General features: G+C 44.8%; 1 protein-coding gene across 1 annotated transcript in view; it reads left to right on the forward strand.

Moving 5' to 3' along the window:
* TNS1 (tensin 1) overlaps window positions 1–27,344 on the forward strand; it is a 365,505-nt gene that overhangs the window by 88,573 nt on the left and 249,588 nt on the right. The window contains exon 2 of the mRNA XM_066611663.1: window positions 22,890–23,004. Coding sequence (XP_066467760.1) covers window positions 22,890–23,004 — 115 coding nt within the window. The remainder of the gene's footprint in view (window positions 1–22,889; window positions 23,005–27,344) is intronic.

The raw sequence follows: 27,344 nt of genomic DNA on the forward strand, positions 1-27,344 counted from the left end.
CACATCCTTCTCTGATCCCTCCTTGCTTGTTCCTTAATCAGCAAATGAAAACTTTCTGGTGATAGGAGATCACAATGTATCCATGGGTGGTTTCTCTGTTGCTGCAGGGATAATACTGTGATGATTTAGAGTAAACTGTGGGCCTGACATGTGATTTTATTTTTCTTAATCATAATCTTAGACAAGAAGGGGGGAGGAGAAGCTGACTAGGTCATAGAGTTCATTGGGCTTCATATTCTTTCTCTGATAATGGGCTGTTCCAGATGTTTTAGAGGAAATGTTTCAGCAGCATGGGGCACTAACCAGGAACTCCAGGCCCCCTTGATCATTTCCAGCTTGTGGCAGTTTGATGTTTTGGAACAAGAATGTAAGGGTTCCTAGAAGCATGCTGTGCTTTACCATTTATCATATGCAAAAATAATAGAGGTAGTGAAAGACTCAGTGGCAATTTTGGAAAATAGAATTGGTGTGCAATGATCAAATATTGGTTCATGCCTAGTTAAGTATTGATCACACCCCCTTCTAATTTAGGATCATTAATTGTAGTCAGGGACATTTTATATAGGGCAATTTGGCAAGGCTGGAAAATACTTAACATTCCTAGGGCCCATCACATTTTTAGGCATTATCATCAAAGTCTGTGCCAGTTCTAATGAAGTAACATATAAAAAGCAATGAGTTTTTTTTAATTGACTTAAAAATCAGGATTTTTAACAAACAGTGTCTCCTTAGAACAAAAGGAGTTTGGTTTGAAATGAAATCTAAATGAAAACATGCTGGGAGCCTAATTTTATAACCTTGTAATAAAGCTGAATATGTAACCCTGTGTCAGACATTGAGTTAAAGCCTGCTTTTCTAGAAGACTGAACTATGGGGGAAGTAGTATTTGATATAGTTGCACATTATAAATGGGACGCACTAGGTAACGTCTTGTATTTGTTATACAAATTATGAATTTGTATGGCTGTACCAACCAGACAGCATAGGAACTTCCATCCCTTGAAGATTAGAATACTGTAAGACACTTTGGGCGCAACCCTAACCAACTTTCCAGCACTGACTTAGCTGCAACGCAGCCCCAGTATAAGGTAACAAACATGTTCTTACCTTGAGGAGGCCTCCTTGACTGCCTCCCCACTGTAGAATGCAGTACATGCCACATTGACACAGCTATGTCAGTGCTGGAAAGCTGGTTAGGATTGCACCCTTTCAGCCCAATTCTAATGGGCTACTACCCTGCCAGAACTTGCATTCCAGTGGTACAGCACGCTTTATGGCTGTTGCCAAAGGTAATGTGCCATACAGCCCGTCCTGGCCGCTATGGCAAGCAGCGAGCAACTGGGTCCACGTGTTAGTGGCTTCCCAATGAGCTCCAGTTGGTGCAGAGTGTGGTAGGACAGGGGTGGAGAGGGTGTGGATCAAGGCTGGTGAGAGAGCAGTTTCACAGTATCAGTGGCAGCCTCAATCAGCTTTCCTAAATCCACTCGAACTCGTACCAGGTATATAGCTTGCACAGGTCTGAGTAGACCCAGTGAGGCTGTGAGGGCTTATCTTGCACCAAGGGGACAAATTTCCCTTACCTTCAGGAGACCTTTGCAGCTCAGAACTCCCTCTTGGGACACAGCGCATGCTCCATTGGTGTGGCTGCATCGGTGCATGGGGAGTTAGGTAGGAAGGGGCTGCCCTTGGAGACTGAGGGCGCAATCCTAACCAACTTTCCAGCACTGGCATAGCTGTGCCATTGGGGCATGTGCAGCATCCTGCAGTTGGATGATCCTCACAGAGGCCTCCTCAAGGTAAGGCAATGTTTGTTCCCTTACCTCTGAGTTGTATTACCCTTGCCTTGGTGTTGGAAAGTTGGTTAAGGTTGCACCCTAAGAAACTTAATTTAGTACCACTTCAGGGTTAGTGACCTGTATCGGGTATTATGATTACAGTATACTGCTTCTGTGTTGGCTGTGGATTCATTCTTGGGGGCACTTGCAGGTGCTGGTGATCACTTTTAGAGTCTTAAGTAGTTTTGGGCCAAGGTACTTGAAGAATTACCTCCCATCTTATGAAATTGCCTGCCCTCTGAGATCGACTGGTGGGTCTGCTTTGTGTATTCCATCACCATTGGAAGCCTGAGTGACTACCCAGCATAGAATGCAGCAGAGGCTGTAGCACCTGCGCAGCATGCAGGCGATCCCAGGTTCGGTCCCTGTGTCTAAAGGTAGGGCAGAGAAAGACCCCATCTGAGATAGCTCATAGTCTGGTTCAGTCTTGGGTGCAATACTCTGGAGAGCAATTTCAGCCATACTCACTAGGAAGTGAATACCATTTAACTTTGTGGGGCTTATGTCTGAGTAAACATATACTGGGTTGTAGTATGGGTGTCAGGATTAGTGGTCCTTCTCCATGTCAGAAACTTCTTTACTCCAGCATGATTCCTGGCTCACAGAGGAGGAGAAGTATGTAGATTGTGAGGTGTCTTCCTGGCTCCTTACTGTCACTGATGCTCTCTTTAGGGGTGATTGCCCCTTACTTCAACAAGGTGTTGTCACTGTGGTTAGTTGCAGGCAGGATTGATTTCCCATATATAAGACAAGGAAAATCCAAATCATGTCCTGGATAGCCCAGGGACAATAGTCTTTGTGTTTGGGTAAACCCCTTGCCATTTGATGGCAGCCATGGGCCTTGAACTTAATGAGAATAATTACTCTTGATTAGGCAGCAATTTAAAGGACAGTTGTGCTCTTGATTGGGCAGCTCTGCAATAAAAAATGTGTGTATGTGAATGTGGCAAGTGAAGGAGAGTGTAGCTAGATGGGAGAGCTGCTTGGGATGAAAGGACGGGAGATTGAAATGAGGGAGGGAGGCTTGGTTAGCTTTTTGGGACAGAACAAAAAACCAGTAGATGAGCAACTTCAAATCGCAAAACAGTGGAGAAAATCAAAGGCACAGGAAAGCAAACATTATTTTTCAAGATCAAGTAGAAAGTGCAAAGTCGCAGAAGACTGCTCTTCAGTCTCTCCAAAGGTTAGTTTCATGCTTGTTCCTTGTTTGGAAATTAGGTTGGAATAGGGATCGCCTTGCATGGTGTTTTCCTTCTTCAAAAATGCATTTTTCAAGCAGGCATCATTTGAGTTTCCAACTTTCGGTCTTCTGTTAACTTGAAGGATTTGTGCTTTCAGTTTGATGTAGTGAATAGAGACCGGAGAAACCTGGGTTCAAATCCCTGCTCAACCATGGAACTCACTGGGTGACTAGAATGACAGAGAGTGTCCCAACCTACTTTCCAGGAATATTGTGTAGATAAAATGAGATGGCCTCTGTGGACTGCCTTGAACTCCTTAGAAAAGGGAATAGAACTCCTTAGAAAAGGGAATAGAACTCCTTAGAAAAGGGAATAGAACTGTCACTAATAATACTGTCACCTATGGAGGTGGGAGGAGCAGTGACAAGGCATAGGGCCTTCTCAATAGTAGCACCAACTTTATGGAACTCCTTCCCTCTTAGCTTATAAACTGCTCCCTCCTTAGAGCAGCAGTTTTCAAACTCTTGGGGAGAGTTTGAACTGCAGTAAGTCTTGGCGGGGGGAAGGTGGCAATGCGATTCCCAGGATTGCGTTGCTAAGGGAGGCTGCAGGGACTGAGAGGCACTCACCAATCCCTGCAGCAGCCTGTCAGGGGTGCAGGGAGCCCTGCGTGAGCGTCTGCAGGGCTCCCCAGCTCATCAGAAGTGAAAGTGGAGCAATCACACTCCACTTCTGGTTTTGTGGAAGTGGAGTGCAATTGCTTTCACTTTCTGCAGGCTGGGGAACCCTGCAGACGCTAGTGCAGGGCTCCCCACACCCCAGGATGGCTGCTGCAGGGACTGGTGAGTGCATCCCAGTCCCTGCAGCCCCGTTAGTGACTCGATTCTGGGGATCATCTCCCTGCCTCCTCCCTGCTCCCACATGCTCCCACCCCTTAAGGGGGCAGAAGCCAGGGCCTTCAGGCTGGGGTGTTGCAGTGCCCCAGTTTGTAAACCACTGCCTTAGAGGCTTTCCAGTAGGGCCTAAAGACATGGTTAGTTAGATCAGCCTTCTGAGTTCAGGTCTTTTAATATTGGATATTGTGGATTTTTATCCAGGTTAGGTTTTTATGGGTCCAACCTCTTTTTGATTGCTGCTAGTTTATGATTTTTGTCTGTCTTTTTGATGTGATATTTTTTAATGCTGCCTTGTTTTAAGTGTAGATTTTTTTAAGGTTAATGGTTTTATTGTGATTTTATGTTGTAAGCCACTTTGAATGCCCTTTGGAGAAATAAAGCATGGTAAAAATTTAGCAAATAGATAAATACTCCTTCAAATACTTCATCTAATTTCTGAAAACCGGGCACTTGCACTAATGCAGCGATCAAGAAAGTAGCATTCATAAATCCATTAATGTGGACTAGCTGCTCTTTAAGTTGTGATAAATGCTATTTATTTACACAGTAGGAGTGATTGGAAAATAATGGACTGATCATACCACTTTCAAAAATTGCTACAAGAGAAGTGTGGCAGTTCTGTTCTGTTCTGTTACAGTGTTTGTTTCCCTGCTCCATTTCAATCTAATCCAGATCAGGAGCAATAATGAGCACAGAATTGTGTGCAGAGTTCACTCAAGATTTAGTGCCTAACAAGAAATGGCCCCACTCCTTGCTAACCAACTGACATGGGGTGGAATTACTCAGAAGGTTCTTCTGGGCAAATTCTATTGAATAGCACCTAGTGGTGCTCTAGGGCTGCATTTCTCAATGTTCGTCACCTGCTGTACTACTTTGCATGCTCCACCTATTGGAAGTACCAATGGAAGCAACTGGTGATGATATAATTGCCAGTTACTTCCAGATCAGAAGGCCAGATGCAACACAACAAACAGCAGTGAGCGCTTCAGAGCACAGGAGGACTTTTTTGAGCATATGAAAAGCACTCACTGAGGCTCTGCCCACCGAGCTGAGCTTCCTACCACTGCTTGACACATTTTATTGCTAGTCTCACTGCCAGGTGGCAGGGTTCTGAAGACCACCAGATACCACTTCAAGTACCACCGGTAGTGGTGTAGTGGTTCAGGAATTGGACTTAGAACCTGAAAGATCCAGGTTCACATGCCCCTCAGCCATAATGCTTTCTGTGTGACCTTTGGCCAGTCACTATCTCTCAGCCTAACCTACCTCACGGAGTTGTTATGAGTCCAGAAGGAAGGAAAGAAGGAAGGAAGGAACTATGTATGTCACACTGAGCTCCTTGGAGAAAGGTGGTATAAAAATGTGAAAAATAAATGTGAAAAAAGACAGGGAAACATCCTCCTCCACTCCACAAACCTTTAGCAATTGATGATTTGGCCATTCTTTGTCTGCACAAAGTAATGGTTGCAAATGCATGAAGAATATGAACTTCATATAAGTTGTGTCAGAGCTGGTGTAGTACAGTGGCTGAAAGACTGCGCTGTGATGCTAGTTTTCTCCAAATCTTGCCTGCACCATGAGGTCTCAGGAGGTGGCCCTAAGCCACTTTTTCTCCACCTCCCCTGCAATATGGGGATAATAATACTTGCATTATAGGCTAGTTGTAAGGGGAGCATAAAGACAATACATACTTATGCAATATGAATTTTCTGTTTCTGAAATTCTGTTTCTAAAACATACCTCAAGTTCTATCCTTGAGGTACATTGGCATACTGTGAGTCTGCCATCGAGGCAGGACCTCTGCTGGTTTGTGCAGCGCTCCTGCCGGTACAAGAGTCAGCAGGTCACATGCCGCCAGTGGCAGCATGAAGACTGGATGCTGGCAGGGTTCTGCTGGTGATGGGGTTGGGATGAGACCGGTCTTGGTGGCACTGACATCCTCTGTATCCAAACCCATGACCTGGGCCATAACGTGTGTCTTTTAAACATTTTCTTCCTGAATGTAATACATTTGTGGACTGAATGACTTCCTAATCAGATGTCTGTTGATATAAGGTTGCTAATTTTGACATAGGATTTCAGAGGTTCTGCCCTATTCTTAGAAGTTTGACTTGTCTACCACTGTGTTCTACTGTGGTAATTCAGAGTGCATAGAAGGATGGTGGCAGAAGATGCAAGGTCACAGTTCTAAAACCAGAACAAGGAGATGCATGGGCTTCTTGCATCCCAAATCTGTGCATCAGGTTGGTTTAAAAGTTTCTTGTCAGACTGTGGTGTCTCCCTGTGCTAGAGGAGTGGATCACATTCTATTTGCCAATGTTGTGTTTATGTTGCATTTATCCTGGAGGAGTGTTCTATTAATGGGCATCCTCCTTTTCGGTTAGTCTTGTAGCATAACACATCCAGTGACAAAACTAGGAATTGTGGGGAAAGAGGTGTAAGTTTGGGGTTTGATTTCTAAACTAGAAAAGTCTGTCTTCTGTGTTGGGCCTTAAGAGACTGTAGGCTGCGGCTATCTTCCCATGTTGCTAGGAAATCAGCTGTTTTATTCTGTTATTCTGCTGTGTTGATGCTGATATATTTCTATCCTCTGCACTCCTGGTATAGGACTGATAATGTCCTCTGTCATTTTGCTGGATGGACTTAACTGGTCATGTTCGCTATGGAGCACAAACAGCTTTGTTGCATCTCTGCCTGCATAGAGGTCATCCAGAGATTTGTGTCTTTCTTGCTCATGACACATCCTTGCTCTGCTTCTGTTCTCATGCCTAGGCCTGTGTCCAACCTGAGTGAGGCCTACTGACTTGGAACAAGATGGGCCTATTTTAGGGAATGGCAGTGCCTTCCCTCCCTCCATTCCCATTTTTGTGATTGAATTTCCCTTCTTTGAGCTCTTTGGCTCGGATACTTCTCCCTAGAGGGTTGGAGGTCACAAGGCCAAGGGAATAATTGACAAGGTCAACAGGCTAAAGTGCTGGAGAAGATGCTTGGGATATTGAGAGGGGGGGGGGGCTCAGAGCCCCACTGGCTCCTGTCACTTTCTCTGATGGGAGATTTAGTGACTCTCTGGGCATGTGTAGCATGGGGATGGGATGGGTTAGATGAAATGGAAGCCTACAGTCACAGTTGTTTACCAGGCTATCTGGGCCAGACAGTGTTGTGATCAATATTTCTCAGGGCTTTTGGTGACCCTAAAATTGAGACTTCAGCTCTTTTGGATACTTAAGGTGGTGTGGCAGTTTTACTTAATGTGTATATGCTATCTCTGCTGAGAGAAGGGCTAAATTCCATCCCAAAAGTGGGGATGGAGGGCAGGGTGATAATGGCCTCAGGGAATGTCACTGCTCTTCAAATCCGGGTCAAATATGTTTGGAGGTATTTGCTGCAAACCGGCCTACCCACCTTTTGATGCCACCTGCTCAACTTTCCTCGCTTTATCTGCCCCCTCCTCTGAACTCCCAGCTCATCGAACTGGAGTGATCTCCGTCACTCCAGGATGCTCCATAGGGAGCAAAGTGATGCAATATCCTGAAGGATATCTTCCTCTTTTCCTGCATCTTTTCCCACTTTCTTTTTCCTGAGAGTCACTAAGGACCTAACCCTACCCAACTTTCCAACACCGGTGCAGCTGCAATGCAGCCCTGAGGTAATGTTCCCATACCTTGAGGAGGCCTTCGTGACTGCTTCCCCACCACAGGATACAGTGTACTCTTCATTGGCATGACTGCCTGGGCACTGGAAAGTTAGATAGGATTAAGTCCTAATTTGTTGATTATTTAAATACCTTAGGGCTGCTGTTCAATTAAACGTTTGTTGTTTAATTGTATGAACTTTAATTGACTATTTAAATGATTAAAATTGCTGTGGGTAAAAACTACTTCTGAGGGAAGAGGCATACTTTTGAGATGATGCATGCGAATGTTGGGGCATGCATCAGCTTAGAAGAAGCATTCCTTCCAATGTGAGCAAGAAGAGGGCTTGCCCTTTTAAGGAGGTTCCCACCTGCAGTTTTAGTAATCTTTGTATATGATATTTTATTATTGTTTTAATATTAATAGTGGGTGACTTTAAATTCGATTCAGTGTTTTCAAATCAATTTATCCAATCGCTTAAATACAGTAGACTGAATATCCCCTTGGATTCTGAATTCTAATTCAGCATGATGATGAGGTTTTTTTAGAATTTACATATGGTTGACTATGGACTGGGTGCGGTGCTGGGGAGGTTCGCCACTGTCCTATCGAATTGGTAAAAACCTCATGAGCACTCTTACTGTTCATCTTTTCCACTACATATAATGCTGCAGCCACATATAATGTTAGCCTGACTGCTGCTTCTTGATTACAGAGTGCCCTGGGTGGGGGGTTGGGGGGTCCTTTGTAGCAGAGAAGAGGCTGGAAGAGGGGGTACTTAAATCTATCCCACCTAGCTGTGCTCTTTCCTTGAAATCTTCCCTCTAAATGACTTGCTGTTTCCACAGGTTTTCAGATCCAGGTTTGTGAGGTAAACATAGATCAGCAGCGCTGCCAGGGTAAAAGCAGCTGCGGGAGGGAGGTTTAAGGAAGAACATGGCTGGCAGGAGAAGGATAAAGCATTCCTTTCCCCATTGCAAAGCATTCCTCCAGAGGACACTGTTTACTACAGAAGAAACCATCAGTACAGCACCATCGATGTAGTGAACATAATCAATTTTATCTTTTTGAATCAAGCTGCATTGTTGGAAAATAAAAAGTTCATCATGCACTGAGATTTGAAAATGCTCTGAATGGCTGCTTCCTCTGCCCTTCTCTTCCATTCGGTTCATTTGTTTGTTCATTCTTCCTTATTTTATATAATGCTGGTTGTGGGGTGCCTTCATGTCGCTAACTGTTGCAAGTTGATTGGAACTGGGTTTGGAGGAAATAAATTGAGTGGATATTTTAGAGAAAATAAATGAACTGGTTTTGCAAGTTGACTCTGAACCAGGCTGTTGTCATGTTTTCAGACCCAGTGGCAGACCTACCATTAATGGAAAAGGGCAAATGCCCCTGGCATGGAGCCTTGCGTGCCTATAGGAAGGCACAGAAACCTCTCTGAGGCTCCTGACCTGGTCAGAAACTGTGCTTCCAGTTTGCTGGAAGCACAGTTTAAGAGCCCGGAGAAGCTGCAGTAGGCTTTCCCTGTACATCCTGAAGTCCTGTGAGTCTCTGTGCACTCTAGGTAAGTGGGGGGGGGGGGGGAATTTGCATGCAGGGAGGTGGCGGCATCTCACGGGGAGTGTCATTGCGGACCTTTGCCCCAGGGTGTGGGGCTGGGGAGGTTCACCACTGTTCAGACCTCCTACCAAATTGGTAAAACCTTCATGAGCACTCTTACTGTTCATCTTTCCACTTCTCAGCCAATAGCATCTTTGAGGGAGGAGGAATTTAAATTAGAGCATTATAATGAGAAGAAAGGTTTAACCCCCCTCTTTCTCACACTATGACTGATCCAAATTGACCCACAATTGCTTTTGCCCCCCCCCCCCCCATTATCTGGCATTTGGAACTTTCTTGTCTAGTTTGCAATTCAGAAGACTTGTTTCCCTAGGATCTTTCCTGATTAGAGCATGCAGGTCACCAGTGAAGACTTCTTCCCTTCCCTTGCTGGGGGGGGGGGGCCAACGGGTGCAAAGGGCAGGAGGTCTGGCTCAGTTGGTAGAGCTGCCGCCTTGTATGCCTGAAGGTCTGAGGCTGCCAGTTCGAAACAACCGGAAGTACCTGAGAACTGACGACACGCTGATATACTGATGAGCTGACCCTCGGTGGCAGAGAGGAGTTGCCGTCAAGTGGAGCGTGGGAGGCGAAGGGCCAGAGAGAGGACAGACTGGGAAGGAATCCAGCTGGAATGAGGAGTTCTATGAAAGACTAGAACTATTCAATTGTAAAAATCCCTACGGGGGTTTAGAACAGCCTGTCTACATAAACCGCCTTGGATTAAAGTCTGAGGAGAAATCTGACGACCAAAGAAAGGCCGTATATAAATACCTGTATAAATAAATAAATGCGGCCGCAACTCACAGCCATTCCGGCTGTGACACTGGGTGGCCCAGAATCCTGGCCAGAGTGGCTGCGAGTTGCAGCCACACCGGCCAGGATTCAGCGCCGTTCTGGGCCACCTCCTTCTTTATAAGAAGAGACGAGGGGTCAACCTAGAGTGGCGGCCTGCTGGGAGTCGCAATTCTTGTCATTGTTGCTCTAGGCTCCCTCTCTCCCCAGTGGCACTGTGCCTAGAGTTGAGATTAAGTGCCATTCTGGGCAGCTCTCCTCCTTGAAACCATTTTCAAGGAGGAGAGGAGGGAGGCAGCTGGGAGCAGCAGTATGCTGGGAGTCATAGATCCCAGCATGCTGCCACTCTAGGCCGCCCCCTCCTCTATAAAAGAGGAGAGGGGAGCGGCCCAGAATGGTGCTGAATCCTGGCTGCAGTTTGCAGCAGCTGTGGCTGCGAGTTGCAGCTGTGATTAAACTCCCAGCGCGATTCCAGAAGTGATTGTGGTGATGTGATGACATCACGGCAATTACCTCTGGGTCAGGGGCGGAAGGGCAGCAAATACAGGGGCCCCGGACAGGAAAAAGCCCAAGACTGCCACTGTCCCTTGCCTTCATTTGCTTCTCTATGACACATTACATGGGCATTTGCCTGAACCTTCTGAGGTATACCAGAGTGGTGCTGCATACAGGCTTTCTTCCTTTGGTTGGGTGAAGAAGTTTTGTTTTTGGATGCGGGGCACCACAATGCAATATCAAGAGTGCCAGCTATCCCCCTCCTCCTTCTGTATCCCTTTAAGCTTTTCTGAATGGGTGCATTTGTCTCCCATTTCCTGAGCTTATGAAAATGGGCAGGGGGAAGTAGGGGAACCTGCATGTAAAATCTCTGTTTTTTCTCTCTGCTAACCCCCCACCAACCTCGCCTGCGAGAAGCAGTCTCTATCTTTATTTGCTCTGATGTAATGTGGTGACTGAGGCCAACTTTGGAGGAACAGAGGAAACTGTCTGGAAACAAGTCAGGCTAAATCCCTTCCACCCCCTACTGCCTATCACTGCTTAGGATGGCGTGAGGGTGGAATGAAGAATGCAGGCTTGCATTTGGGTCCCAGGGATTGTCTTGCCTTGGCTGGAAGCACAGCAAGATGAGGAGGAGAAGCATACACTCTTGCTTTCCCTCTGTCTCATTCCCACCCGCCCCCCCCAGCCTTCTGCCTGAGATCCTGATTAGAAAGCAGCTCACATTTGACTGTCCTGCAACTCTCATGCAGCTGTTCTCTCTCTCTCTCTCTCTCTCTCTCTCTGTTCATGCATGCCTCTGCTTCCTCACTCCATATGTGAATGAAACTCACTGAGAGAAGAGGGCATATCAAAGGAGGTGAGAGCTTTTAAGGGCCAAATTCCCAGCATTGATATATAGCATCTAATATATCTTTTCATAGCCTTTTCAGACTGTATTGGCTTTGCACGGAGAACTAGCAGGTCATTATAATTTCTAGCAGAGGAACTAGATGGTGTCACTCTCATTATGTATGTACTTACTCGTTTGTATCCTTTCTATCAAGGCATTCAAGGAGGTTCACAGTTAGATAATACTGAAACAACAGCAACAAAATTGCAGGTAGCACATCCATTCCAAAAAATTACATTTATCCTACATTCTAATAGCTGTTGAGTAGCTGGGGAAATGTTGCTTGAGGCTGGAATGAAAAGCAGTGATGGAAAACTTCTTTTGTCTGGACTGTGGTTGTGCTGAGTGTTATGTGATTGCAACACAAGTTCCATTTTCCCCTCCCAGACCTGGTTCCATTTTGAAAAATTAGGGTTGAGGTACACTTAATGTTAAAATGCGCCAGTGTGTGGTCACAAGCTTAAACTTACTTGACAGTACCAGCCACATGACATTGCAGTTCAGATCAGGATCACAGCATGTCTGTAGGGTATTTAAATCCCCTTCTGTGCTGTTTTTCTACTGAAAATCGGAAATGACTATTTTTGCCTTTAACATGCCATTGGGGCAAATTAGAATTATTAGATAAGAAATTGCCCACCTTGTTGCCTTTTTTCCAGTTCTTCGGCTTGAGTGCATAGCTGTTCTTCTGCCCCCAACTCCCTGGGTTCCCAAGCTATCTGTATTACATAGGAACAGATATATTGACTGCAATCCTGCAAACACTTAGGAATAAGCCCCCATTAAATGTGGTGCATAGGATTACACTGATAGTCGGGCTGGTACTGGATTAGGACCAGCACTGTTTTAATGCTGATGATAACCAGCACATGGTGTTGAAGGTATTCAAGGGAAATGGCCTCTGACCTGCATTGCAATATAGCATATGTGCTATATGAGTCAAGGTTTAATTTGGGTTCAAATTTCAGATTCATCCCACCTCTAATTCCAATAACCCCCTCTGGCTTTCAACTCACTGCAGCTATAAAACAGGGTTAAATCATCAAGCTGTAATTGAATCCTAAATTGTGGTTACCAAGAACTTCGCCTGCAACTGGACACACCATGAATGTTTTAGCCAAGATGTATACTTCCAGCCCCCACTCTTCAGCACAGCTTTGGTTTTTCAAATATTTGTGTTGGAATCTTCCCTGCAGTTAGCTTTCCAATTAAGAGACAGTCCTAAATCTACATTTGAGTTCTATACTGATGTCTGAGTTCTTTTCTCAGACCATGTGCTTGATCTAAGCCTACTCTCAGTGTCCCCTTAGAATGGCCCCTGGCTTTGAAGGAAGCTGTGGGATTCTAGGGGGAGAGCCTGGATACTGCAAACAGTACAGTAGGTCTCCACCCTTTTCTTGTAAGGGGAAAATAGCATGTTTCTGGGTGATCTGAGGATAACTACTAGGTTCCCAGTCAGAGTGGGCCTCCAGGCTGTCTGGTTGCAATCCTGTTGTTTAGATTAAAGTGAAGGCCACGTTTTGGGGGTGATTTGCTGGGAATGGCAGACAGAATAAAATCCTGAAGGGTCAGAGAGTGTTGATAGACCATATCACTGATGGAGGAAGGAAATCCTCACCAAACCTTCACCTGAATTCTTGTTTGGCTTTTTGGGCAGGATTCCACCACTCCAGGCTTTCTCTCCCCAGGCTTCCTCTTTGATGCTCAAAATATTTTGAAGCCTCATGATCTAGGCTTTTGGTGCTTACAGTGTTTTGCATCTAGCTAGTTCTACTTTCTAGAATGGTGGAGGAACTGGGTATATGATCATTTAACCATTTTATAGACAGATAAATTGAAGTGCAAAGATAGTGGGTTAATGGTATATTTTGTGTGTGTGTGTGTGTGTGTGAGAGAGAGAGAATACATTACACTATGTAACAATTCTAGAGTGCAAATGTTACAGTTTTTGCCAGTCTGTAAGCTTTTTTTGGACTGAATGGCACTCATTCATAAAGCTCATGCTATACCACAGTAGATCAACTAATTTGATCTGAACAATAACTTTACCACTTTCCATTGCAGTTCATCATTATATAAAGAGAGTTTCCCCTGAAGTGATTGTCCTTCTTGGGAACTAGGCGGTCGGGTAAAATGCTGGGCTTCATCATTATGCCATCGTTCTGTCTTCTGGCAGGATAGTGAATTAAATTACCTTTTGCTCCCTTTCAATTCAAGGTGGGATAAATGCCATTACTGTGCACAGAAAGAGGAGTACACTCTCGATTTAACAGCATCCATTTTAGAATGTCCTACCTCTCTTGCATTATCTGACAGACAGTATTCTGATTTTTGAATGCCTGCCACTGTTTCACCTATCTCGTGGATGTGGGTGTGTGTGTGTGTGTGAGAGAGAGAGAGAGAAGGAGAGCTCTGCCAAACTGCTCATTGCAAGCACACCAGGGTTGTCTTTTTTTGTAAAGGCACGCATGTGGAGAATGGGATTGAGATTGGGACCATGGTGAATAATAAATCCCAGTGTAGACTGGGACTCCACATGCGTGCTGTTTACAAAAGAAAATAATCCTGGTGGGGCTGTAGTGCTTAACACCTGTGTAGTTTGACCTGATAATGTTTGGACACAAAGGAAGCCAAAACAATCATGTGTGTACATGCGAAGAAGGAAAGTATTTAAAGAGCCAAACTAGCAAACATTTTTAAAAGTTGACATTCTTACCTCATATCAGTTTAGGAACCAAAATTATGATCCTCACGGGTCAAGTTATTGTAAGCAATACAATGGCATAGATCAGTGATTCTCAAACTCTCTGGGAGAGTTTGAGAGCCTGGGGATCGCGCCACTGCCACCTCCCTGCCTCCAGGCTGCCCCCACCCCTTAAGGGGGCAGGGGCCAGGGCCCGCAGGCTGGGGCGTCGCGATGCTCCAGTTTGAAAAGCCCTGGCATAGATCCTTAAAAAAAAAAAAAAGCAAGCAATATAACATTTAATAAAAAGGAGACTAAGTCATACTCTCTCCAGGACATGCCTCTAGTGATTATTCAATTTAGCTGCTTTCAAAAGATGAGGCACACCTCCTAGGAGGCTTCTAAACAGTTTTTGAGGGAGATGGAAGCATCTCTCCCAGATCTCGCCCAATGCTATGTCATGATTTGACCATAAGACAGAGTTCTAAATGTTCACCCTCACTCCTAGACCCTTTTAGTGCAAACAGAAGCCTGAGAGTTTGTCTCCTGCCCTTGTGCTGAGAGGAAGAAGAGTCTCTTCTCCCCTTCCTCTGTTCCTGCCCCATTATGTGTCTTTTACTTGCTTAAATTTATCTTTAAAACCTTAAAGACACAGTGTTCATCCCACTTTGAAAGATTTAAAAAAAAATTTGCTGAGCGGATGCTTTCAGGTGAATTGTCTGTTGTTCGGTTTTATTTCTGTTTGATGAGACTCTCTTTCTTGACTGAGGAAGGTTCTTTGGGACAGCTTTCTCTCTCTCTCCTCTCTGGTTTGTCCAGAATCTGCCAGCTCTTATGCAGACTTTGTCTTTACTCAGTCCCAAGAGTGGTTGGGGAGGAGGAATGATACCTTGTGGTCCCCATGCAGGTAGATGTAGACTGGATCCTGATTGAGCTTCTTGGGGCATTCACATTTCTTAACCCTCTTTTCTCCATTCCAGGCAAACTTGCTAAGTATTGTGTTATGGTATGGCTCTAGCGCCAAGCCGGTTCACAGCATCCAATGCCAATTTCACCAGAATACAGTTTCAGTTCACATTTTTTGCACCTGTATCTGCAACTGTAGAGATCAGATGAGGTTTGGTAGAGTTGTAAAAACATTTTTAAAGGGAGGCAAATGCAGATGATCGTGGTCATGGCATCCCAAAGCTTGCTTGCATCATCAGACCAAACACAAAAAAAGTTCTGTCTGTAGCAGCTGCACTGTTTCCTCTCAAGAGCCATGTGCTGGCCTCAGAGAGCGCCTGAGTGCTGCTCGACAAAGATGCTAATCTAATTAGGTCTTGAGTCACCATGGAAGGAGAGATTTAGTTTGCCACTGACAACTTCATCGTTGGGAAAAAATCCAAGATTAATCTCCCCTCCTCTCTGTATCCTGAACCTTTTGCTCACCACTGGCTGCCCCCTTGTAGCCCCATGAGGCTCATATGACCTGGCCCAAGGGTCACCCCCTCCCCAGAGGGAGGGAAATGGGGGCAGGGTGTGTGCATTTGCTGCCACGACCCCCTTGGAGCCAGCATGAACTGAAAAGGGTTGAGGGTCAAGGTCTGGCAACTTCCTTTCCGGCCCAGCTTGCAAACAGCTGGGTGTTGTTAGGGCATGAGGTGTGGAGCAATGAGAGGACGACTGGCCTGATTGCCTTTAACTCAGCCACTAATCTCTCCACAGGGACCATCAAATGTAAAAGGCCCCAAAGGTGTTTTTTTTTATTGGGGGGACAGGATAGTTTTTATATGTCAGGGAAGTGAATAACTCTCCTGGGGCCTATATCATAAAACATTCTGGTTTGTAGCATTAAAACAACAACAGCAAGAACAGTGCCGCCTTCTTCATCCCTGATGTATGGGGTCAGACTCCAGTGAGCTTGACTGTCTGCCAACTGATAATGCAGCAACATAATCTTGTTCCAAATGTTAGATGGAAGGAAACCCAGACCTGTCCTTGCCCTCGCCTCTCCTTCCCCAGTTCCCCAGCAGGGCTTCCAGATCGAAGTTTTGAAAAACAAGACACCCTGGAGGTGTGAAATCAAAGGCAGTGATATACTATGGAGTTGTGATTTTTTTTTTAGATGGTAGACTGTCCGGTGTCAGGAGAGGTGTGGGACACTGAGAAAGACATTGCTCATGTAATGTTCCCATGTGATTTAGTTCTGAATAAGAGGGAGGGAAGCCACAGCAGTCCTGCCTGGCAATTCTCTGATGCCAAACTCAGCAAAAGGATTGCTTCTTCGTCTTCCAAACTAGAGATGTAGGACTCTTTGGGAAGGCTGCTTTTGGGAACCTTCTACCATCATGTCTGCCCTCTCACAAGCTCTGGGCAGTCTGTTAAAAAAGGCATATTCTTCAAAATAAAACAGTGAGCAAAATAAATCAAGGTCCCACCTGTACATGACGGTAGATTGCTATTGAGATTACTGTTGACAACGGCCTTGTATTATGGTGTTGTGTGGTTTCTGCCTCTGCTAAACAGTGTTGACTACTGCTGGCAGGGTGCAGAGGAAATAAGATGCGATAGTGTCACTTCATGGGTATGTGAAATTGCACATGGTGTCTGTTTTGATAACAGATCTGATGTGATGCACAATTTGGTTCTTAGACCTATTAATTATAGACTTTCCTAGGTTTTCTTAGCTTTCTTATTCATTCTGGCAATTTATACCCCTCCTTTCTCTCCAGTAGGGGCACCCAAGGAAGCATATAAAATAAATATTCAACAGATAAAATCATAAGCCAAATGTAAAACACATAATGAAATCAGCAGTGCCTCTAGTCTAATATCACAGATGAGCAGCCTAATTCTAATCTGCACTGGTGCAGCAGGGCCGCATGACCTGTGCTTTATCCAGTGCCAGTTAGGAAGAGGTTGGAGGTCTACTTGGGGTAAGGGGACATTTGTCCCCTTACTCTGGTTAAAGCCCCAGCCTGCCCCTTGGGCTGGTGAATCACTGGTGAAAATCTGGGAAGCTCCATGTAAATCTGGCAGGCCTGAGGAGGGGTTAGGATATGGTGGAGGCCACTTCAACTAATCCTGCCTCCTCATGGGCCTGCAACACCCCCTTTCGGCTCTCCCCCGCCCCTTATTCCCCACTCTGCCTTTGTTCGCGCCCCCCCCCCCCCAAACTAGGCACTTTCCTTACCTCTGCCAGCAGCCACGTCTCTGGATCCAAGACCACAGCAGGTCTAACAGCTGGTACTACTTGCTCTAGAGTAGCCACAAATGGTCCATGGAGGTCAAGAATAAGATTACACTGTCAAAGACGTAAGAGCTGTGACAGCATAAACACAGTGTAAAAACTCTGATGTACTCGTATAAAACATTATACATAGCAAACAACTTCCCTGTTTGCTGACCTATAGAATGGTGAGTTAGGCCGCAATCCTAACCCACTTTGCAGCACTGACATAAGGATAATGCAACTCCGAGGTAAGGGAACAAACATTGCCTTACTTTGAGGAGGCCTCCGTGACTGCTCCCCAACTGCAGGATGTGGCACATGTCCCACTGGCACAGCTATGCCAGTGCTGGAAAGTGGGTTAGGATTGCGCAGTTAGGTTCTTTCTTCAGGAAAAGAAGACCTGGCAAATTCTATATGCAAAATGAAGCCACTTTAGCTTGCACCTCTCTCTTTGCTCTGGCCCTTCAGTGCTGGTAGCTTGCCACGGGTAGGGGTGGGCTATGACCAGAAAGTGATAACAGACCACAAAAGTTCCATATGAAATGTTGTGTGGTTCTTGAAAGATAGAACCTTTCTTTAATTGTAAAAATCCCTACGGGGATTTAAGCAGCCTGCCTATGTAAACCGCCTTGAATTAAAGTCTGAGGAGAAATCTGACGACCAAGAAAGGCGGTATATAAATACCTGTATTATTATTATTATTATCTAGGTTACAACCTAGCAAACCTGTGTGAGTCCCTTATGGTGACCGTTTTGTGTGGTGCTGTGTGCATTGTTGATTCTTTAAAAACAGCAACTTGAACACTAAAAGAGCACTGGTGGAAGCAGTACCAGTAATACTATGTGAAGGCAGCATTTGGTAGAAGCAGCTGTGTGTGTGTGTGTGTGTGTGTGTGTGTGTGTGTGTGTGTGTGTGTGGGAGGGGAATATTGCTGCTGTCTGGGGATCCAGACACAGAGTTTATCAGCCTGACAATACTTCATTCTTCATGCCTAGATTAAATAAACAGCTCCCTTCCCCCTTTAGTCTTTTCCTTGAGGCTGAGTGAGAATTGGGGAGGGGGGCAGCAGAGATAATCTCAGTTTAGTAAACCCATGATCAAATACCTCTTTTACTAGGGAAGTTGGGGACAGGCCTGGGACGAGGAGGAGAAAGTGCTGAACGTACAACCTCCCACTGAGATGTTATTAAAACATGAATGATGTGAAGAAAGTGCATATGTAGCTTTTTCTTTAGCCTATTGTGACAGCTAGATAAAATTTTCCCATAAATTAGCAGCCCCTTTTGTTCACTGTGATCAAAAAGTGGTTTAAAATGATTTAGTTCCGTACTTCCAAAGGAGTTCCTTGAGTAGTTTGATGATGATGATTCATGGTGAATACCATGATGAGATCCATGGTATTCTTTGTGAGTAGAACTCCAGATTAAGAACTCTGACATAAATGACACAGGACAATGATGACTCAAGCATAAGTGCTGTATGTAATTTTCTAGGCTCTACCAAAACAGGGAGTTGGGAGTACATGGAAAATGAACTTGGGGGTGTGGTTTGGAAAAGAAGGACATCAACAGGACTGTAATGATATGGAGATCTCATGGTGGGAAAAGTCTCCCCTAAGTGGTAGTAATTGGGGGAGAATGGGTCTGTTTGATTAAGCATTTTATTGCTGTAGACTAGAGAGAAGCACATATGTAGGGAAGGGACAAGGGAGTGAGGTTTAATCTAATCCAGTATAATCTATATAATCCATCTCTGTCTGCCTGCTTTCCTCTTTTGCTCTTCTTTCTCCTTTCACTCCCTGGATTGAAAAGTAGGAATGGGTGAGTCAAGTCACAAGTCTCCACCCCCCTGCAACTCAACCCGAAAACGAGTCCTAACGGGTGGACCTCCTGAGTCACCCAGAGTGTTTTGACGACTCAAAGACTTGAGTCACGATTCTCTCCCTTTAAAAAGTCAGCTGCAGCTCCACAGAGCTGGTGGAGCCGCAGCTCCAGAAAATGCGGAGCTGGTGCTGTGTGTGTGTCGGTCGGTCGAAGTTCTCTTTAACCACTCCCCTGCTGTCTCCATCCTATCTGTAAATGAGGCGGGAGTGGGTGGAACGAACTGCATGAGAGTGGGGACAGAAGCAGCAAGAGGGAGGAGAGTCACACGCAGCAGCTGCAAGGCTTACCAGTATGACCCAATCCTTTGCAGCTCTGCTCAGAAGTAGTCCCATTTGTGCGGGTCATTCAATGAGGCTTCCTCCTCCCAAGTAACAACGGTGCCCGTAGGAGCCATGCAATGTGATCACTACGAACTGCCTCCCCCCAGCTTCCCTGCCTCCTTTTCCTCCCCTCTCTGATTGTCCAGCCAATTCTAGTGCAAGAACCCCCTTGGGCTCATTCTTCTGCCCTACCTCATCCAAAGACAAACATCAGATGGCCCATCCTTCATCCATTGATCATTGATTCCTTTAGAGATGGGCAAGAGAGCCCGCTGCCGCCTCCCCGCTCCTCCTCGATGCAAAAGCAAAAGGTTAACTATTCTCTGCCTCCTGGCTGGAATTTCCCTGCTGCTCACCCAGTCTGAATGATGGCCCCATGAGGTCTTTCACGCAAAAAAGTAAGCAAACACACTCAGACACAGACTCAAGTGTGCATGTGTGGGAACCGAGTGCCGAATCAGTAGCCTCAGACTTGAGTCAATGCCTGAGTCATCAGCACAGGTGACTCAAGTCTGCATGAGTCAGCAAAAACATGTGTTTTTGCAACTCGAACTTGAGTCACCTGACTTGAGTTCTCATCTCTGTTGAAGAGGAGGTCAGAAAGGAAAATGTGGAGGAGGGAAGAGTGCTAAGCTAGTGCATTGAAGAGTGGGAGGAACAGAGGCTGGAACATTATTGGGTAAGGGAGCCAGCATTTAGCATGCTGCCTCAGGTGTCAGGAGCTCTTCGGCTAAACCTGCGTGGTTCTGTTTAATCAGTGAATTTGATGGACTAACTTCCAGGAAAGTGTGTCTAGGATTGCTGCCTAGGACTTGGAACATGCATGGTAGTGCAGGCAGGCATATCACTTCTGAGGCATGTCTGAGTGCTTGTGGAAGGTTTCTTTACTCATGCCAATTTCTCCCTTACAAGACTGGGATGAGGATATTTATACCTAGGCAGGTAGAGAGCCCTGATTAGAACAAACAGAACTTTTGGGAAGTATGCCTTTCCCCATTTTAAATAGGGAACCACACTGTTTCCAACCACACTGTTCATTATAGTGTAGTGCAGTGGTCTCCAATCTGTAAGTCGTGGCTCCCAGGGGCAGCAGGACAAACATGCAGGGGCATTATAGGATGCGTATTGCCTGGCAGGGAGACGACACTGTGTTGCACCTTGTCTTGCTGCTTCAAACAGCAGCAGGAGGTTTGGCACGGCGGGCAGAGCACCAGCGTGCAAAAACAGTGCGCTGAGGAAAGCCCTCCTGTCCCTCACTGCTGTTTAAGGTATTGCGCAGTGTCTCAGAACCCAGAAGTACTGGTGATGATGTCATCACCAGTCACTTCTGGGAGCTGCTTGCTGCTGCTGGAGCATCTGGGTTGTTGCAGAGCTGTTACGTTAAGGTGTAGTAGTGGTTCTGTTGTTGGACTTGGGCCTAGAAGATTCAGGTTCAAATTCCTGCTCAGCCATAAAGCTTCCCGGGTGCCTTCTGGCTGGTCACTTTCAGCCTCACCTACTTCACAAGGTTGTTGTGAGGAAAAATGAACGACCCATGTTCACAACCCTGAGCTCTTTGGAAGGAGGGCGATAAACAAACGTGAAAAATAAATAAGTATTGTAACTAGTGTTGAAATTTTGCAGAGACTGAATCTGAGAGGATTTGAATTTTGCAGTTTTGCTCAAAACTTTAAAATGCAACCCAGAGGCATATTTTTTTTAACTTGCTCAATGCCTTACACTTGTTTTTCCAAAATCCCTAAATGAAACTGCATCATAACTAGAAATGCTGAAAACGGCATAGAATTTTTTAATTCCCTTATTTTGTATGTTGTAAATATTGAAATTTTTAATTCAGAATCTGAACTGAGTTCGATATAAGGTTGGACAACTTGTTTGAGAATCTCTTTCTGCCATCTCAGTTGTTTCACTTCTAATTTTACCAGGTAAGCTCATGCCAAAGTCTAATACAAGGCTCACTGCTTAGCAAAAGTATTTAGAATAATTCAGGACTATGTTGATACTGGAAGGTAGCGCAGTATTACAACCCAAGGTGCTTTAAAAGCACTGCAAGTTTCTTATTACTGTGATCACCCCTGAACAGTGTGAGCAGAATGTGACTCAGAATATCAAAGGGCCCAATCCTGTGCCAATCAAAGGGCCCAACTTTCCAGTGCCAATGCAGCCACGATGTACCTTTAGAAGGTCTCTGTGATTCCCCCTCCCCGCATCACAGGATGCAGCAAATGTCCCATTGGCATGGCTGCATCAGCACTGGACAGTTGGAGACAATTGGGCCCAAAGTGTTTTTTTTTGTGTAACTCCATAGAGACTAACAGATTTATCTTGGGCTACGTTTTTCTGAACAAGAGTCTACTTCATCAAATGCAGAATGTGGTTTGGTGAATGAGCATCAAATACTGTCACCTAGTGGTGTAGGGAAGAAATACTACTATAAAAAGAAATTTTGTGACTCCTTGAATAGCAAGGTTCTCAAACCCAAACTAGTGGTTTCCAAACTTTTTAGAACCAGGACCCACTTTTTAAAATGATACTCTATCAAGACCCACCTAGGTTTATGAGACATAAATAAATTTCTATATGTATTTATTGACAAGTAATAATACCTTTATTCATTTCTTTATTTACAAAACATTAGATCAGTGCTTACCAAACTTTTAAGCACTCAACTGTTAAAATTAGATCCAGTCTAACCCCACTTCATACATGAATTGGGCAGGCATGTGAAGAACACTTTGCATCTTGTTTGGCCCTAGCATTTTCTCCAGTCTCAGTGGAACAGCTTGCAGAGCTTTCAAGAATGTGCTTCATTTCAGCCCAGGCTTGGTGGTGGTAAGTCCGAGAAGGTGACTCAAGATCGGGAGGCACCTTAGGGTTATTTCATAAGTTTCATTTTTGCATTTCCAAATACCAATTACAAGTTCATCATGTCATTTTTGAATGAGGATCACGTGTGCAAAATGCATGCTAGTGGATGCCTGGAAAAGAATGAATCTCACTTGTGGGCAAAGGCTACAACTTACTTACATGGGCACCCCTGTTGCTTTATGCACATAAATTGTATGCTTCAGCAATGTGTTTCACTGAACAAAATGAGAAATGTGAGGTATCTCTGAACCTTCCATGTCTTGCATTTGTGATCCTCTGAGTTTTTAGGCTGGCAGAAAGGCTTTTGTCCTCAGTCATGTGGACAATTCCCTTTTATTACCAAGGAGCTGTGGCAGGAATCCCCCACACTTCTGATCTTAGGAAGATTTGAGTACTTCTCTGTTTTAAGGCACAGCAGTTGCATTTTCTAGAAGGCTCCCTCTGCAGCTAATCACAGGGTTAATCCCAGGTTAATTTTTAAAATTGTTTTAGAAATGAAGTGTGTGCAGTATATGACATACATGCTTAAATAATAAACAAGTAGCATAGAAATGAAGGATTCTTTTGCTTCTTAAACATCTTTTATCTCTTGCAGCCTGAAGATCTTGAAGCTTCTACAGCCCACACCTTCAAGGTGAAGAGTTTCAAGAAAGTGAAACCATGTGGGATATGTCGTCAGGCTATTACCCGGGAGGGTAGCACCTGCCGAGGTAAGTGCTGATGGATGTGAGGGGATGGGTGGACATGGAAGGGTATGGTTGAGATGTCATAAGAAACATAAGAACAGCCCCACTGGATCAGGCCATAAGCCCATCTAGTCCAGCTTCCTGTATCTCACAGCGGCCCACCATGTGCCCCAGGGAGCACACCAGATAACAAGAGACCTGCATCCTGGTGCCCTCCCTTGCATCTGGCATTCTGACATAGTCCATTTCTAAAATCAGGAGGTGGCACATACACATGGCTTGTAACCCATAATGGATTTTTCTTCCAGAAACTTGTCCAATCCTCTTTTAAAGGCATCAAGGCCAGATGCCGTCACCACATGCTGTGGCAAGGAGTTCCACAGATGGACCACAAGCAGAGTAAAGAAATACTTTCTTTTGTCTGTCCTAACCCTCCCAACACTCAATTTTAGTGGATGTCCCCTGGTTCTGGTGTTATGTGAGAGTCTAAAGAGCATCACTTTTTATCCTTCCCATGCATAATTTTGTATGTCTCAATCATGTCCCCCCTCAGGTGTCTCTTTTCTAGGCTGAAGAGGCCCAAACACCATAGCCTTTCCTCATAAGGAAAGTGCCCCAGCCCAGTAGAATTGGCCTTCTTTACTGCTGCCGCACATTGGGTCGACACTGTCATCAACCTGTCCACCACCACCCCAAGATCTCTCTCCTGATCTGTCACAGACAGCTCAGAACCCATCAGCCTATATGTGAAGTTTTGATTTTTTGCCCCGATTTACATGACTTTACACTTACTTATATTGAAATACATCTGCCATTTTGCTGCCCATTCTGCCGGTCTGGAGAGATCCTTCTGGAGCTCCTCACAATCACTTCTGGTCTTCACCACTGGGAAAAGTTTGGTGTCGTCTGCAAACTTAGCCACCTCACTGCTCACCCCTGTCTCCAGGTCATTTATGAAGAGGTTGAAAAGCACCGGTCCCAGGACAGATCCTTGGGGCACACCGCTTTTCAAAATGCTTGCTGGTTAGTGCAGGAAGCGGTTCTGGGGGGAGCAAACTTTGGAAGTGTACTTTCTATACAAATTTCTATAACCCAGGTTTACATTGTTTCTCCTCTACCAAGTGGTCAAGAGCAGTATAGCCATACCTTTGAACTGCAGGCAAGAAGGAAGGACAGCAGTATTCCCATTTCAGAGGAGATGTGTACCGATGTTTGCTTCTTCTAAACTTACTGCAGCATGCATGTCATCATATAACCACATGAATTACGTATTGTCTATGGCATCTGACCATGCTGTGGAGCGGTTTTGTTTTAATCATACACCAATACAGAGAAGCAGGAGCCTTCTAAAAGTCCCTACATGACTGAATGTTGTGGATCCCCTGCTTCTCTAGGGCAATGCTTTGATAAAATGACATGTGGTGACTGTGACTGAGTGGGGTAAACAGTCATTTGTAGCCACTGAGGTCATCATAAAGCTAGTGGGGAGTGGAGCTGAAGTGATCCAGGTAATGTCTTTGCTACAAGGTTTCTTTGTGTGATTTTCTGTCCAAACAGCTCTTACATCTCCAAAAAGGTGTGACAATAATTGTAGTTGCTCAACTGGCCACAGGTTCACTCAGCAGCTTCTATCTGTCACTCTGTAGTAATCCTTAGCATGAATGAAATCCCTGCCTGGTGGAATTGAGCACCCAGTTTTTTCCCTGATTGGGCAGGAGGGGAGCTAAAATAAATATTCTGGAACCTTCGTAGGTCTTTATCCAATTTTTCTGCCACTTACCAGGAAATTTTGGCATGGTCTGAAAGTCGTGAAATAACCTCGGAGGGAATGATATGAGTAGAGTGGCTCTAGTGGTGTTTAGGAAAGAGCAGAAAAATCCAGGGGCAGGGTCATGACCTTGCATGGTCTGTGGCCAGGATCAGTTTGACATTTCGTCATGGGGCAGAAGCCATGCAGTTTAATCGGACCTAGTGAGGAAATTCCTTCTGAACTCGAAGTGTAGCAAATTTTCCAGACCATTACTGTTGGGTTTGTACTATTCTTGCAAATCTGTTTTCTTCTTCTTGTGAAATGCTTTGAATTCTACTATGTGCCAGGAAGGTGGCATGACAATATTTGAAACAAATCACTCTGTACAAAATTAGCAAGTAGGTTGTTTTTCTATTTTACCATCAGGTGGTGCTGTTCGTTCAGACATTGGCTAAGATCCAGTTAATGGCCCCTGAAGAAAATGATACACCACCAGACCGAGTGCGCTGTACTGCAATTGCCTGGGATGTACCAGGCAGCCCTTCTTAAATATCTAGGCACTGGTATGATTCTGTTGGTTAGATCAGCAACGCAAGCTTGTTGTAGGTTGGTAGTACACTTCAGCCATGAAACCAGAATCCTAGGGCAGCAGTGCAGGAAAAGCTCAGGAAGTAGGCTTTGGAGTGAAATCTGATTTGAAATGTCATCAGCCTTGAAATGTTCACTTCATGATACACAGGTCATAGCAAGGCCACATGCGACTTTTCTGGCAGGTACAAACTTGTACCTCTGTTCTCCCACAGGCAGAGGAAGTACATGTGTATAAAGTCTCCTTAGGCATTATATTTGATCTAAGGGTGTCACCATACTTCCAGTAAGCTGGTGATTGACTCTATAAGTTGCCATGTGTGCAGTCACATACATTCAAAATAGGGGATTGGGAGGTAACTTTAAAGAAACTATGCTATAGCTCTCTGTGTGTGTGCACACACGTGGTTTTGTTTTATACAACCACTTTGAGGAAATTGATGCCATGAGACCTCAGCAACATTCCAAAGGACTCTGCCGAAACTGCTTCTGAAGCGTTGCCCTTAACAAATATGGCATCTCTGTTGTTAAAGGGTGAAGGTTTAAATATCCTTAAACAGAAGATCTATGTATGAAAGCAGGCTTCCATGCCTATATTATTGCTAGAGCAGGAATTGGGGTGCATGCAAATGCACATGCAAATGCACATTTGGATATAGCTGAGTTCGTATACAGGTATGTGTCACTTAACGACAGGGTTGCATACTCACATCCCTGTCATTAAGTGATGCCATAGTTAAATGACGCCACCTGTGCAAAGTCGCTAGAGCCAAGGGGAGCTTTTTGAGGCCACGTGTCTCTGCAGGGCTCAGAATGGCCAAAAAGGCTGAAAAATAGTTCCTGTTGGTTTCCAGAGGCAAACCGGAAGTGCCTTTTTTTGTGCCTTATTCTGAGGCCTGGGGAAGCTGTTGAAAAAAGTTACTTCTGGTTTACCTCTGGAAACTGAAAGTAGCAATTTTTTGGCGTTTTCAGCTGTTCTGAGCCTGGCGGACACGTGTGGCCTCTGCAGGGCTCAGAAGAGCCTTTGGAAGCAAGGAGAGCACAGCTCCCCTTGGCTCCAGAGGCTTGGGGGGGGGGGAACAGGGATCAGCAAAGGACCCTTGCATATGCAGTCCATCGCTGATTGGAATGTTACAACACGATGTTTACCTATATTATCTGTCTGCACTGCATTGCTTTCAGTGAATGAGTGCTACTCATTCAAGCATACTCTGTTAGTCATGCATAAATATTATTTTTATCCTCAACTAGAGTTGGAATAGGGCTTAAAAGTCAGTAATTATTTTAAAGTGTATTTGCATACTTCCCCAAGTCCACTAATATTTTAAGCCAAAGTCTTGCAGACCATAAACTATCAGCTCTGTGAAGTGCAAAGATATTCTTGGACTTGAGAGGTTTCTTTGCTTCAGTACTGTTGAGGGCAATCATAAAAATAATGAATGCAAGATGGCATCTAAATGGCTGGAGGCTCTTGCGCAGACCCCAATTATTTGGGTGGATGTATGATATTGCTCATAGCTGTCCTATGCAAATGTTCCCGAGACTTCAGGGAAAATTAACCAAATCAAATGATCACATAATATAGAAAGTGGAAGAGCCAGCATGCCAACTGTAGATGGTAGACACTACAGATGTACATAAAAATGACATGAATGTGATTCTGAGCATGAGCCTTTTGGGTTGTAGGCACCAGGTCTCTGGACTCCCCTTCCTAGAGAGTCACATATAGCTCCATCACAAAACGCCATTCAATTTCTTGTGAAGATCTAGCTCCTTAAGGAGGTGTTTGGGGGAGATATAAACAAATTATCTGTATTGATTGCTGATTCTATTATTTTACCATACTGTTCTATATTGTCTTGATTATTTGTGTTTCTACGCTGCAGGGACTTGGAGTTTCCTACTGGTATAAAAGCAATGGACTTTACATATTTTTCTAAATAAATAAAATACCACATTAATATAAAAAGTTATTAAGTTATTTCACCATGTTGACCATGTTGGCAACCTTCAGTCTCGAAAGTCT

Source organism: Tiliqua scincoides, chromosome 1, assembly GCF_035046505.1.
Source record: "Tiliqua scincoides isolate rTilSci1 chromosome 1, rTilSci1.hap2, whole genome shotgun sequence".
In the NCBI taxonomy this organism is placed as follows: Eukaryota; Metazoa; Chordata; class Lepidosauria; order Squamata; family Scincidae; genus Tiliqua; species Tiliqua scincoides.